Source organism: Phodopus roborovskii, unplaced genomic scaffold (genome assembly GCF_943737965.1).
Source record: "Phodopus roborovskii unplaced genomic scaffold, PHOROB, whole genome shotgun sequence".
Lineage (NCBI taxonomy): Eukaryota > Metazoa > Chordata > Mammalia > Rodentia > Cricetidae > Phodopus > Phodopus roborovskii.
In genome coordinates this window covers 2595387-2611337 of record NW_026126417.1, presented here as the reverse complement: position 1 = coordinate 2611337, position 15951 = coordinate 2595387, and the positions used below count along the sequence as shown (strand labels likewise).

The window sequence follows — 15951 nt, the reverse complement described above, 5'->3', positions numbered from 1 at the left end:
ACATTGAGGAAATAAAAGCACTGTAATATTATTTTATTCTTTTAAGACATTTACCTATTCATATTTTCCATGTATGTGTGCTTGCCTCTGTGGGCTTATATGTACCACATGTGTGCAGGAGCCTGCAGAGTCCAGAAGAGGTGTCAGATCCCCTGTAACTGGAGTGATAGCAATTGTGAGAGGCCACACTGATGCTGGGAATCAAACCTGGGTGCTCTCTAAGAGCAGTGAGCTCCCTTAACTGCTGAGCTAGCTCTCCAGCCTAGTTAATTTTATTTGTTAGGTAGATTGTTTGGGGAACAAGATCTTAATAAGTATCCTGGGCCTACCTGAAACTCACTAGGTAGACCAGGCTGGACTTGAATTCACTCTGCCTGCCTCTGCCTTCTGAGTGCTAGAATTAAAGCCCCATGTACCACACCTACCTTAATAACTTAATAACTGATATTCTATCAACAATACATCCGGGAACAAGTTAGAGCATTAAATTTGAGAACAAAGCAAAACAAGAACATGCTCTGTGATTCGCATATATTTGAATTAGAATTAAGCACTTCTTTGAGAATATACCTGAGCACAATTTTCTTTTTTGTTCCTTTTTAAACTAAAAACTGAGAGTCTCCACTCTGAGGTGCAAGGAGGACTGTTTGTTGGTTAGTGAAATTGGTACAAGAAGACCAAAAAACCCTCAAAGTTGAGAGGGCTCCCTCCCAAAGTGTCAAGAACCATTGCTCTCGGCCACCTCAGTCTTTTCTGTGTGGTCCCAATACCACTTTTATACTCAAAACAGAAATGAATCCCTGCTTCAAGTGAATCAAGACCTAAGACTCTGATGTTCAATGATGCTATCTATGTCACAAGCCCCTTATTTTATGTAGATGAGGTTTACTTGCTTATATATATGTATCCCACATGTATGCCTGGTGGAGGCAGCACATGACACCAGTGTTGGATCTTCTGGATCTAGAGTTACAGGCTGATGTGGGCTGTCATATATGTGCTGGGAATTGAATCTTAACCACGGAACCATCCCTCAAGCCTCCTGTCTCAAGTCTTCTTATAAAATTTCATTTTTCTGTTATTATTCCTCTCAAGAAATACCATATTTGGAGGTTTTAGGGAGAAAACTCCCCATGACATTATTAACATGTATTGTGGACATATTCAGGGGAATGCACACCCTTATAAAGAAATTACATGATTTCATATCGAGAAAGAACATACTACTGAACAACAGGTATACCAAAAAATGTTCAGCATCATTCATCAGTAGTTACAGCCACAGTGAGATATCCAACACACCCATTAGGATAATCACTATAGTAAAACAGGTGTTGCCAGGTTAGGGGCTGCTTAGAACCTTGTAACACAATTTCTGAGAACGTTAAATGGTACAGGTTAGAGGCTACTTAGAAATCTTCAACGCAATTTCTGCGTGTCAAATGGTGCAGGTGCACCATTATTGGGCAAAACCTCAAGGAATTAAAAATAAAACTAAAACATGGTCCAGCAATCCTACAGGAAATACGTTTTCTTAATCCATACATATGTACTAAATGAGCTCACAAGATTTCAGCCCTCCTTTGGAGCAAAGGCTCCAAAAATATAAGCTTTTTAGGAATTTGTAACTGAAGACCTTCGTTACTTATCATAATAATAGCAAAAAAATTGAGTTTTTTGTACATATCCAGTGATTAATAATATAGTCAAATGAGTCATGTTAGAATTATCGAATGGAATAGCATACTTAACATACCGCTGTGAAAGGTGTTTAGGTCACAGTGTAGTGGCCCTGGAAAAGATTCTGTCTACTTTTAAATTATATACATGTATAAATCAGGGTATGGTGGCATATGCCTGCCTCAGCAGGGAGGCAAAGGCAGATGTATCTCTTCATTCAGGCTCGTTTGTCTACAGAGCAAGATCCAGAACAGCCAAGACTATACAGAGAAACCCTGTCTTTACAAAAAAAAAAAAAAAAAGAAACCAAACCAACCAACCAAACAACAACAGTAAAACAAGAAAAGCTATATCCATGTGCTTTGAAATTATACAGACATACATATTTAAAATAAGTAGATGTAAATGTAACACTAACTCAGTGAAATCCTGGGATGGTATATTGTAATACATTTCATTATTTGGGGATGTTAGGGATATGATTCTTTTTTAACTTTCAGTCACTGTGCATAATTGATGTGCATCTGTAAAAGTGAAAACTATAATAGAACAATCACTCAATTCATCGTTACATGGCCCACCTTGCATTAAGTATTTGCTCACACTCTGATCCTCAAAGGAAATCTTTGAAGCTCTCACCTTGGAAGCCTGGGTGAAGAGTCTGTGAAGGTCTCCAACAATCACTGTTGCTTCTTCTGTGGATGGTGTACAAGCTGTCAGTCATCTTGACATTGCTGCTTGAGAGCCAGAATTCACTGTTAACTTTCTAGTGTCTGCCAGGGAGGTGTCCAATAAGTAAATGTCACAAAAAGTGGAATAAATTGGCAGATGTAAAGAACTAGATGTGAGAAAATAGTTTCTTTTTCTGGAGTGAAGATGTGTTGAGCTTCACGAAACTTAGCAGCAGTAGGCACATCTGAGCATACTCTAAGTTCTGACAGCAAGTTCCCACAGGGCAGAATTACCCTGAGGAATCTTGGCAGGTGACATTTGTAGCCCTAGATTTGGAAGAATAGTCAACTGTTCTGCAGTTAGTTCATAGAATATGGTTGTTGGTGAGAGCAGGATGCTATGAAATTGACTTTGTGGAGGAAAATATGATCAGAATAGTTGCACATATGGAATGAGCCCCATCCACATTTGTGTAGTGACTCCCCACCCCACCCCATGTTCACTGAAGAACACATTGCACTCAAAGGGGACTGTGGAGTTGTGGGATTTATGAAGCTCCTCGCCCTTGGGCAGAAGTGATGATTTTTGTGGTCAGTGATGATGAGCAGTGACCTGAGGAAACGTGAGTCCTTTCAGTTTCCTGTTCCTTCTACCTGGCATTGGGTCCAAGTGTCGGTCTGTGGAGGCTGAAGAAAATCATGCAGAGACAATTTGTCCACTCCCAGTGATTTGTCTGGGTTCCCCCAGGCTGATTCATTACCAGCATTGTCTCTTTTTCTACCTTAGGAAATAAATTGAAGCCATGGTAGAGTTGGACACAAAGCTTACAAAGTATTATACCAGAATTCTTCCAGTGTGGATCCCCATGGCATGCTTTAGATGGCTTTTCACTCTGCATTCAGATTTGACATTCATGATGTTCCAATTGTTTTTAAACTAGAAAAATTAGTCTAGGAAGATGGAGAAATATGGTGACAAGTGAGGAGAGCCACCTTCCGTCATGCAACCAAATGAATCTGAAAGACTTAAAGCAGTGGTTCTCAACCTTCCTATTGCCTCAGCCATTTATTTAATACAGCTCCTCATGTTGTGGTGACCCCCAACTATAAAATTACTTTGTTGCTACTTTATAACTCTAATTTTACTATTGTTATGCATCATAATGTAAATATCTGTATTTCTCGGTGGTCTTAGGCAACCCTTGTGAAAGGGTCATTAGGAAAATATAGTCATAAACTACATGTCTGATACTGTGGAGTGGTCAGCTCTAAGCAAGACTTCTCTATCACACTGTACGCATAAACCTGTCCAAGTTGAAGACAGCCAAAATCCCAATGTGGATGGTGGAGGGGTCCAAAAAGTCCTGCTCTTTACTGACAATACATTGGAAATTGAAGGCTGCTGTGAGGGAGGCATTTTTCTTCAGGGATAAAGCCACTGACAGCCTGCCAATGCTCTAATAGATGACCCTACACTCCTTTGCATATAGACAGCACTAAGTGGATTCAATACTCTTTAAGAGAGAATGTGAAGAGTTGGAATAGAAAAGCAGTAGGGGAGAGGGGAATGGGGAGTAGATTTGACCAAAACCACACATTATACTTGTATGGAGTTATTAAAAACTACATATTACTAAGATAGGTGCCTCATGGTAAACTTGCATATTCACAAAGCAATATTTCATGAACGATCTGCAGTGGTGCCCACCAGCCAAAAGTATTTACTGATACGTCAGATACTATATACTATTACAGGAATAGAAGAGAGTCCCTCCATTGATGTGTTTATAGTCTAGTGACACATCAGACATACAATATAATGCTAAAAAAATCTAATTAATGCATAAGTGCCACAGCAATAGGATCAGACACTCAGAGAAACACCCAAGTTTGGGGAGGTCCTGGAAATCTTTGAGGAAGTAATGTTTGTATTAAGATTTGAAGGATGAATATGAACAAGGAGCTATGGGAGATTCTGGGGAAAGGGGGGGAAAAACAGCTTTGTTGACAAGGGCCTAGAGGCAAGAGACTGGCTTGTTCTCTTATTTCATGAAAGCTTGGGCGTAGGACTTGATGTTGGGGGAAGGTAAGTCTACGGCTGGTGCTGTAGACAGAGGCCAGATCATAAAGTGCCTTGTAAAGCACTTTCGGCATTTGGAAGTAGTCCTAATGGCACTAGGAAAGATGGAATGTGAAGGAAAGCTGGCAAAGTAGCGTGTGCATAGAGAGAAACAACTGAAGACTAAGATATGCAAGATAGCAGCTTACATTAAACAACTCAGGAGAAAGCGCTTAGGCTGCAGAGAATATTTAAGGCGCCGCTTATGTTTCAGTGTGCCTGAAGTGTCCGTTCCTTTCGATAATTCACGGCTCAGATCATCCATCAGATAGAGACTCGGACCTTGTCAAAACCATACTCAACCATGCCTGCCATGAATACCTCCTAAGATAAACCAACAGCATTTATATGGCCTTTATACACACATAAAAAATCAGACTGTACACACATGCATCAGAGTTGAAGCTGCAGAAAGGGTGAGTAAAGGAAGGGGATAGCATCTCCCACTCAGAGCCTCCTTGTCCAGTCCACACCCACTGGCACCCCCAAGATGGGTTATCTGATTGCTAGCATGTGTAACTCAAACAGGGACTTTCAATGTAAGTACTTTCATGTGTTTCCCCTGTCTTTTTCCATGGGAATAGAGAAATGGATAAGAATCTACCTGACACCTTCCTCTCCCACTCATTAGGCAAGGTAGAAATGCAGTACATGCCAGCACTGTAGCTAACTTCAATGCCAGGAAGACCAAAATGATAACAGAGTCCTGGCTTAACAAAGCAGTGCCATGATTCCTATTTGACCAAATGACTGATGCAATGGAATGTCAACAGAAGTAGAATAAGCTCTTCTTGTGACTTTGTTTTGTTTTTGCTAAGTTTTTTGCAATATTTTTTTATGTGTATAGTGGGTGTCCGTGTGAGGGTGTCAGATATCTGGAACTGGAATTGCAGACAGTTTGAGCAGCCGTGTGGTTGCAAGAATTGAACCTGGAACCTCTGGAAGAGCGACCACTGCTCCTAACTGCTGAGCCATCACTCCAGCCCTGTGCTTTTCTTTACCCTGTGCTTTTCTTTACTTTTTAGGAAGCTGGAACAGACAAGAGTGTTTTCCCACTGCCTGAACCACAAGATTTCTTTCTGGCCTCCCAAGTCAAGTTTGAAGACCTCATAAAAGATTTGAGAAAATTAAAGCGACAATTAGAAGGTAATGGGATAATTGCAAGGGTGACTTCTTAGAACAGTTTTATTTGATGGCTAGCTCATGCAGTGGGTTGGTGTGGAGATTCCCCATGGGCTCCTGCAGCCGTCATGGGACATCCCTTCTCTGGGCAATGTTTGCAGGCAGTCAATCCACCCATTCCTCTGATTTAGCTGTTGATCATTTGGCATCTCTGTGTCTTGCCATATCATCTTCTACTCCTGTATGCTCACCTGTTTGTGTTTGGAGGGATTTGCATACAGGTGTGTGTGGAGGCCAGACACCTTGGGCGTCAGCTCTCAAGCACAGCCCATCTTGTTGGTTCAGTTTTTGGTTTTGTCTTTGAGACAGAATCTCTCTCTGACCTGAAACTCATCATGTAAACTAAACTGGCTTGCCCCAGGGGTCTTCCTACCCTCCACCTCCTGTGCTAACATTATAAGTGTGCACCACCATACCATACCTGCTTCTAAAAAATGAGTTCTGGGGTTCAAACTTGAACCTCATACTTACAAGACTACTTTTCTCCTGAGCTATCTCCCCTGCTCCATATCTGCCTTCTTCTGGCATTAAAGTTATTATTGCAAGCAAGCCATTTTCTCATACTATCCTTATAACAACTGTAATAAGCAAGAATTATATTAGCATCATTTTAGAGATGAGAAAGTTGAGACTTGGGGAAAATTTTTCTTTGGTCAGAGGCAGATGTCCTCTGCTTCAATCAGACCTAACTAATTACATAACATATATCTTCTAAGCTTATTTCACTACACATATACATATATATGTATATAGGTGTATGTACACACACACAGACACATAGACACACACACACACACACACATATAGGTATATTCTTGTCACATATATGCACACAGGCTGTAACTCTATATTTGGTTTTGACACAACTCTATTGATGATTAAAAAAAAAAAAACCCACAATAAATGGTATATTTCAGTTAAATGTACAATTTTAATGACAGAATCCAAAAGCCTGAAAGTCACATTTTAGGCTTTTTTAGAAGGGAAAAGTATGTGTCTCTTGAGCAGGAATTTTCCTTTGGCACCCCTCAGGTCCTGTGTTTTCACTATGGAGACATCTCTTTGTCCAGGAATAGAAATACTAGCCTTGGCATTGGTGTGACTTCAATGGACTGTTCGATAGAGAATTTAGGGAGTGTATTCATGTGGAAACGGGGCCCTCGGCAACCAGTAGGAGAGCTTGAGGAAATGGAGAGCTTCAACCAGAAATATTTTTGCACTCAAACATAAAATAAACATTTTAAAAATGTTTATTGTGAAAGAGTGCTCCAAACCCTGGTCTTCAGTTTGAGACCAGCCTGGACATGGAAGCAAAGTGCTCATAGTGGCGGGGGGAGGAGGGTCATTTATATTTACTTTGGGCATAAAACGTGTTCAAGTAAAGACAGTAGTTACAAGTTAACCTTTTTAAGGCTATAAACTATTTTTAAAGGAGTATGCTGTTTCTGTCCCACGCCCACTGTTTCTGTAGTCAAGAGAATAAGTTCAACTAAATGGATCCTTTGTATAGGAATCTTATATGTGAACATGGGGTCATTTTTTTCCCTTTTAGGAACTGACAGTTTATCTTCATCTCTGATACCAGCTGAATTTCTACTGTCATAAAACAGACTAATAAGCTATCACATGGAATTTTCTCTATACTTCTCCAGGGGTAGAGTTAGGAGGCAGGCAACTCTCAGGATGGCAGCAAATGTCCATAGTGGTGACTGGGGATATAAGATGTATGTCTTCCCTTAGTGTCCATTCTTAGTCCTGTCTCTCTGCCCCTTGAAAAGCCCTTGGCCTGACCCTTCATAGATGTTTGAGAAGAAACTTGATCTCTGTTTGATCTTCCCCTCTCCTGCCAGGGGCTACCTCCCCTGACGTCCTCATGGCTGTCCTTATCCATATGAGCTTGATGATGAATAGTAGAGGGATTGGAGGAGAGTGGAGGGGGAGGTTTCCCAGGGCATCCCACTTTGTCTAGGGATACTGCTAAGTGTTGTTCTTGCCTCCCCATCGCCACTGACCATTCCCCGCAGTCACTCCAAGGACCCACATGAGCTTCCAGAGCTGGTGGAACAGCCTTGGGAAGGAAGACTGAGTAGTACCTGAGGTTTTTCCCTGAAGCTGGGCTTCTTTCAGAGACATAGCATCTTGCGAAAAACAAAGGAGAGAACTCCACCCCCGACCCCACACACACTGAATATTTCAACAAAAATGCCCTGCTAATCTCTAGAGATGCCAGTGTTTTTAACACATGAAAGGTACCCAGTAAATATTTAAAGAAAATACAGAGCCTGGGTTCTCTAATGAATTTCTTTTTCTTCTAAATCCCATCTGGTGAGATGGCCAGGGTCACAGCGGTCCGTTTCATCTCCAGTCCCCATCCAGTTCCACCTTCCTTTCAATAAGGCCTTGGTGTGAACCCAGACTGAATGTTTAATTGAGGAGGACATAATTTTCACACATACAGCAAAGATTTGATGAGGCTTTGAGGTTTATTGTAGCCATTAAAATGCCGTAGCTGCTGGCAAAATCCCAGAAAATGTCTAAAGCTAAACCAGATGTGATTAGCAAGTTTCAAGTGGTGTCAGGCCCCAGGTCTCTGGGACAGGCGTGACACCACCCTATAGAAAGAAATGTTTTTGAGTATCATTAACCACACCTTGCCAGGAAAGACGTGAATTTAACCTATGACTAGAGGAGTACGTACAAATAGCACTGGTGTCTCAGAAGTGGCCAATAACAGTCTTCTGAAAGACAAGACTTGTTTCTTGTGCAAACAAACTCAGAGGGATTGATAATAGCCTCAACTGAAATATATCATGTGATTATTATTCTTAGATTCCTTACATGCAGCATACCTTTTATCTCTCACAACGATCCTATGGAATTCATATTACTTTTTTACTTCTCACAAGATAAGGAAACAGAAATTCTTGGTGTAACTGGCTATTGACTCAAAAGTGATGAGCCCAGCCATTTTATGGAACAGGATATGACATTAGGACGTGACTTCTGTTCCATGACACATCCTGCTTATGGCTTAGAAGGCTTGTATTCTACCTTCATGTTCAGTGCTAGCTACACTTACTGGCTGAGGAACCCTAGTTCCTTCTGTTGAGGGTGGGCAGGGCAGCCCAGGAACTCTGTCTGAAACAGACATACTCATTGCATCCCCCATGGTGTACCTCCTCGACTTGCCCTTGTTTTATTCACAGTGAACTTCCTGGCTTCCACCTCTACTCATTTCTTCCATGTTGTGATGTATCTAAGAATTTCAGAATTATTTCTTGTATTATGTGCATTTCTCTTCCCTGAACTCCCATATGGAGGGAGAAACTGTACTCAAAACTGCATCCTCCACAACCACAGTAGCTGACTTTTAATTCTCGTACTTGTTTAGATTTTAATCATGTAAGATGTCAAAGACTTTTTCTTATATGCATATCGTAGATAGCCAAAATGTGTGGTGTACATTACTGCTAATGAAACTGTTTTGCTTTGAATGTGGCATTTTTCACTACAAATCTCACTCAAGTTTCAAAAGAAAAGAGCTCAGGCTATGGGGTCAAATGTGTACTTTTTACCGGTTTGGTGAAAGTAAAGTCTTATTAAGTAGTATAACTATTAAAAAGTTATTTGGGGAGAAGGTAGATAACTTAATGGTTGTGTATATGCTTAGCATCAAAAGGCCCTGGGCTCAGTCCTAACATCATACACACACACACACACACACACACACACAGAGAGAGAGAGAGAGAGAGAGAGAGAGAGAGAGACAGAGACAGACAGAGACAGAGACAGAGAGAGAGAGACAGAGAGAGAGAGAGAGAGTTAAAATACTCAAATTTGGATGGGTTTTGTGGTTCATGCTTGTAATGTAAGTACTTGGGAAGCTAAGGCAGGCAGATTGCCCAGACTTTCACGTAGATAACCTGGGCCACAAGATGAGCCAATGTCAAGAAAACAAAACCAAACCCACTTCATTTTCTTACTGGAAAATCTAGATATATAGCACCTGCATCATAGGAAACAATGAATAAATGATCCCTTTGATAATGACAATTAGAGATACGTTCCTTTTAATGTTAAAACTGTAACCTTTAGCATTATCCCCTGCTACTCAAGTGCCAGCTGGCTGTGACTGGGGCATTCTCATTCCCAGGTACATTATTCTTCCTTTGTGAAGGCAGAGCCAAGTCTTGATCTGATAAACATGTACGTAGTTTATTCTACATCCCTTACTCAGACAATAGTTTTGATTTCCTCAGTACTTTGACATTATAGGAAATAGTTGAGAAATGGAAAGCACCATTCGTCTTTCTTATTCCTTGATCTTGTCTGCTGGCCAGGACTCTCAAGGTATTCTTACCAACCCATATGTGGTAGGTACATTAATACAGCAATGCTCAAACCCTCATCCCTAGAATCTGTGACTGTGTTACCTTACATGGGAAAGGGGGACTTTGCAAAGGCTGGCACAGGAAGATTATTTGGGCCTAGCCGAGTGAAGCTAATTTAATCACATGAATCTTTAAAATGAATCTTTAAAAGCTGAAAACTTTCCCTGGCTGTGATCAGAGGAGAATGTAACTACAGCAGAGTGATCAGAGGGATGCAATGTTGCTGGTTTTGACAATGGAGGCAATGGGCAGTGGGCCAAGGAATGTATGAACCCTGTAGAACTGGAAAAACCAAGGAGCCCACTCTCCCCAAGCTTGCAAAAGGGAATATAGCCCCGTCAATACCTTGATTTTTAGCTTAGCTAAGAATAAGGCCTGTGCCATCTTCTACCATGCAGAACTTTTAAGATGTATTTTGTTGTCTCAAGACTCTTAATATTTGTACTAATTTGTTATCATGGCAATAGGAAACAGGTGCATCATGCTATATATCCCTCTCTCTGATTGTTACTGATACTTCCATCCCCCACCACACACACACACACACACACACACACACACACACACACACACACACTTACACTCATAGATACAGCCTAACTGAGGCCATAGTTGTAGGGTTCCCCAAGTGAAGTGTGAATCATTGCTATAAAAAGAAGTGTGTAGGACAGATAAATATTGAAAATTTTATGGTGTGTGTGTGTGTGTTTAAGTACATGTGTGTACACAAGGGCACACACGTGGAGGCCAGAGGCCAACTTGAAAGAGTTAGTTATTTTATTCTACTGTGTAAATTCCTAGTATCAAACTCAGCTCATCAAGCCTGGTGACAAGCACCTTTACCCTCTGAGCCATTTGTTTCTCCAACCCTAAATAAATATCAAATGCTATATACTAAAGTCATATTGTGGAAGCTGGAAAGATGGCTCAGTGGTAGCTGCTGTCCCAGAGGACTTGGGTTTAATTTCCCTCACTCCTGTGGCAGCTCACAACTATCTGTAACACCAGCCCCAGGAGATCCAGCACTAATTTCTGGCTTCCTCTGACTCTGTACACACATGGTACACAGACACACATACAGGGAAGATAGCCACATGCATAAAAATAAACATATGAGAAAATGTTTTTTAAAGGTATAACATATAGGACCTTTGTGTACATGAGACTATCAGAAGCTCTCTGAAGCTCCTCAGATTTTGAAGTAAGTTTTAACCATGTTTAAAATAGCATCTGTCAGCCTAAAGAATGAGATATCAGTTCTCTTCTCCTCCCCCACTGAGCACTTAGTGTTTTACAACGCATGCGTCTGTGAAGTGCAGCTTCTCAGATGAAGTATTGGGATTCCTATAGGAGTTTTAAGATAACTATACAGTTGCTGGCAAGTTAACATTTCTGTGTGACCATAACAGAAGGCACCGAGTATTGTTCACAAAGTTGATTTTGACACCGACTTGACCACACAGCCCTTATTGAGTCTTCCATTCACATAAGTGAGCAGATCCCCCTTGATGTCTTGATGCCTCAAGCTCAAACTAAATGATACTAGTGATCTTTGAAATGATTCTACTGTCACCTGCTTCCACCCTCAGATACGCATTGCTTTTGATGTGATCCTGTGATAGTATTTTATGATGATAAAAAATCATTCTGAATAGGAAGCTAGAAAGCTGAATTAATTTTTAAATTGGAAAATGAGATAGGAATTCTTTGGGTAGATGTTGAAGAGTCCACACATTCTGGAAAGATTATAAAAGTATAAAGATACTTTGCCTTTTTGGCTAAAAGTAGTTACTTAACATTCCCTCTCATAAAGAATGAACTTAATAATAAATGAGATCATTAGTAAATCTTTCCTTGAACACAAAACATTCTTGTCATAGGGCAGGAGGACAATGTCAGTCCCGGTTAACCCACAACACAACATGCTTAAATGTGTGTATATGGCAGAGATTCAGGTTCACACATATGTCCTTCATGATGTTTCTGACTGTATCTTTTCCTTTAAATATTTAAGCATACATCTAGAACATCCTTTCTCATGTTCCATTTAGTTATATTTGGGAATACACTTAGACGGCTATGGAAAAGCAAGACTCTGTTGACCTTTTTACTTTCTGCTATCATTCTCTAAATGTTTATGCTAGAAATGTTTGTCCTCTTGTACTAATCCTTCTAAGCCTTTCCTGAAGGAGATGTTCTGTGAAACACTCAGTCCAGGAATTCAATGAACATTAAAAATCCTTATTCTAATATTGGAGAGTGGTAATTATTCATACGAATTCAAATTGCAGTTACTCCATTTATAGGCATTGTCATTTTTACTTTGTAATTGTGTGTATGTGTGTGTGTGTGTGCATGTGTGTGTGCATGTGTGCATATATGCATGCACACACACATACACATGAATGTAGAAGCCAGAAGTTGGTGTCAGGTGTCCTCCTCAGTCACTTTCCATTCTAATTTTTAAGACAGTGTCTCTCACAGAGCCTGGGGATATCCAATTTGGTTACAATGAGTGGCCAGCAAGCACCAAGGATCCTCTGTCCCTTCCTTGCTGGCACTGAGATTGAGATTAGAGGCATGTGCTGCCATGCCTGGATTTTTTATTTTTTAAGTGAAGTAAGATCTTAAAAAAAAAAAAAACCTACTATATCTTGATTACAGTTTCTCCTCCCCCAACTCCTCCCAGATCCTCTCCACTTCTCCACTCATCTAAGTGCACACCCTTTCCGTCATTAGAATATGAACAGGCATAAAGAAAATAATAATAATAATAATAATAATGATGATGATGATGATGAATAGAATAGGACAAAACAAGCAAACAAAAGAGCAAAAGAAACATAGACTTTGAGACACACACATTTACACTCAAAAAAAATCCATAAAAACAAAATAGAAATCATAATATATAAGCAAAAGATCTGTAAGATGGGAAAAAAATGCCCCAAACAAAGTATTGTGAGACAAATAAATAAATAAATAAAATAAGTTAAAAAAAAAGAAAAAATAAAAAAACCTCCAGAAATGCCTTCTGTTGGGTTTGTGTTGGCCATCTACTGGCTGGGCATGAGTTGAGTCCTGCACTTAAGTGAGGTTTGTACAAGTGACTTCATTGGAGAAAACTAATTTTTCCTTTGTGAATGATTATTAATTGGGATTAGCTTCAAGGTTAGGAATGGGGGCTTATGTCCACTTCCCCTCTCATCATTAGGACCCCATCTGACCGAGATTTGTATTCAGTCTATGCCATGCCTGGCTTTCTCACATGGATGCTGGGAATTGAACTCAGGTCCTCATGTTGATGAAATCATCTTCCTAGTCCCACCCATTTATAGGTACTTCTAGTTCTCATGTCCTTACTTTATGTACTAACCAGATTATCCAAGAACTACTGGACAAACCTCTGTTTTCATGAGCCTTGAACTTGAACCTTCCACCTCAAAATCGTAGTTATAAACAGATATAAGTGCATATATGAAACTCAATTTCAACAAAGCCATCCTTTTTGAAGGTCATTTTAGCTATTGTCAATTTGTCATCATATGAAATGGTAAATTAATTCATTCAGGTAGTTCTCTATTGTCCCGAGACTCTTCATATGGTGAAACAATGCTCATATTTTAATTTTATATGTAGCTTATAAAATAACTTTTAACATAGGCATAGAGTAGTATAATAGATATAGTTCAGTTCTTCAAATATATGTGTGATTTTTATACTTACAGTTTGGGTTTTTATTTGTTGTTTTGTTTATTTGGTTGGTTTTTTTTTAAGACAGGGTTTCTCTGTGTGGCCCTGGATGTCCTGGAACTCACTCTGTAGATCAGACTGGCCTAGAACTCAGAGATTTTCCTACCTGTGCATCCTGAGTGCTGGAATTAAAGGTGTGCTCCACCACTACCTGGGTTCTAACAGTTTAAAAGTGTAAATTATGGTCTATTCTTAGTGGATAGAATAGTGATATTAAGGATTTGGGAAAGTTTAAAAACGTGTTATTTTAAACAAATCAGCTAAGGTGTCTGCACATTGGAAAAGCTTTTCTATTCAATAGCACACAGTAAACAATAAATGATCAACTAACTGTCCTGCAAGGTAGAAACAATCATATCATTGCTGATGAGCTAAGTAACTTAGTAAAGAAGTCAGTTGTCACTCATATTTTCCAGAGGAATCACTAGGAGCTGTGAATGGATCTGAATCTGGGGGATTATCACCCGAAGTGCAGATTTCATATGCCCCCTGTACCATCAGTTAGATATGAGGAAAGATCCAAAGCATTTTTGAGAAATATAAGTTCTTACAGAGCTGATCTCCATAGGCTGTCCTCTTCAGAATGCTCCCAGAGAATATGCTCTCCCATTAGGCAGGTGACACAGGTTGTGGGAAACAAAAGGTCCAAAAGGGAAAGAAAGTAAATTGTCCCCAAGACAAATAAAGAGCTCAGGATCACAGGCACAGAGAGAAAACCTTCCAGAAAAGGTTGGAACAGTAGGTCAGGGAGATGATACGTAACAAGTGTTTAGTCAGTGCATCTGGTATGCCTGAACGTCATAACAAAAAATGTACTTAATGACCAATGAATGGAAATCCATTTAATGATAAGCACATGGGGAGAAAGCAACTTTTGACAAAAGGATTCATTTTAAGTGCAATAGAATGTTGGATGATGGTGGTAGAGAGGAGAGAGTGGAGGGAAGAGAATGCCATCATTTGTACTGGGCAAAGAAAAACTAAAAAAGTGCCCATAGTTGTGCAGTGAAATACCAAAATGATCTTTTAAGTAGTTGAAAAGTCACTGCCACAAAATAGAAATAACTAACAGGCTAAATAAAGGGGGACACTGTCTTTTGCCTGCATGGTACTTATTCTGTAAACAAGGTGTGTATGTAATGGTTATATGCAACCCTTCCCCATGAAGAATAATAACTAATTTACTCCAAGTGATTGATGGCTGTGTTTCAATGGTGCTTTGCTGGACTGGGATTTAGGAAGCTCTGGTCCTACCACCTACTGACCACAGGATAAGTTATATAAGCTGAACACATTCCTAACCACTGTGAAACTTAGATGAAACAATAAAGATATCACATTCCTCTGTACTGCTCAACTCAGGCGAATACTGAGAGGTCCAAGTGAGATGGCAGGTGAAGAGTACTACAGGTACTGCAGATGAAGGTACTACTTAAACCAGTCCAGAAGTTAAGGATTTGGAGTTTTCTCAGTACACACTGGTGTGGGGGATTGACCTTGTAGGACAAGTCTTGCTCATTTACCACCTCTCAGGAAGCACTAGAAGCGAGTTGAGTGATTATTAACCATGCTTAATTTATTAGTTCCTTGCTCCTTTGCCACCCATTTGTCCATCACAGAAGTTTACTAAGTATGAACTCTGGTACAAGGCTGGATACATTAGCCAGAGTCCTGACCATGTTGCCATGGTGTTAAAAATATTTAGTCCTGCAAGCAAAGTCTTTGAAATAATTTTTAAAAAGTTGATATGATTTATTTTTGTAAAATGATTTCAACCAAACAGGCCTTAAGGAACTAGGATAAGTGTTTCAGAAAGTCTGTGGGTGTAAAAGGTTGGGCGGCACTGTGACTTTTGAGGCAAAGCATTCAATTAAGTGTGGCGTGGTGGGTAAAGGTCACACATTTCCCAAATGGAATGCCTTCAAAGATGAATTATGCAGAAAGGAGAGAGGATGCGGAAACTGAGACTTGATCCATCCATTTAATTAATGGGAGACGTTTGTGTTTCCCTTTGAAGCCATGATTGCGCCATCACCAGGTAGTAAGGACAAGTGGGTTGAATTGTGTTGCCCTGGCTTCCTCCTTTGTTTGCTCTCTTGGTTTCACTCATTATTTATAAATCAGCATGGCGAAGAGAATTTAGTTAGTTATTTTG

General features: G+C 40.0%; 1 protein-coding gene across 3 annotated transcripts in view; it reads left to right on the top strand.

The window, feature by feature from the left end:
- Nucleotides 1-15951, top strand: part of Fmn1 (formin 1) — a 281305-nt gene that overhangs the window by 169121 nt on the left and 96233 nt on the right. For all 3 annotated transcript variants that reach the window (XM_051183776.1, XM_051183777.1, XM_051183775.1), the window contains one exon: nt 5496-5616. In XM_051183776.1, coding sequence (XP_051039733.1) covers nt 5496-5616 — 121 coding nt within the window. The remainder of the gene's footprint in view (nt 1-5495; nt 5617-15951) is intronic.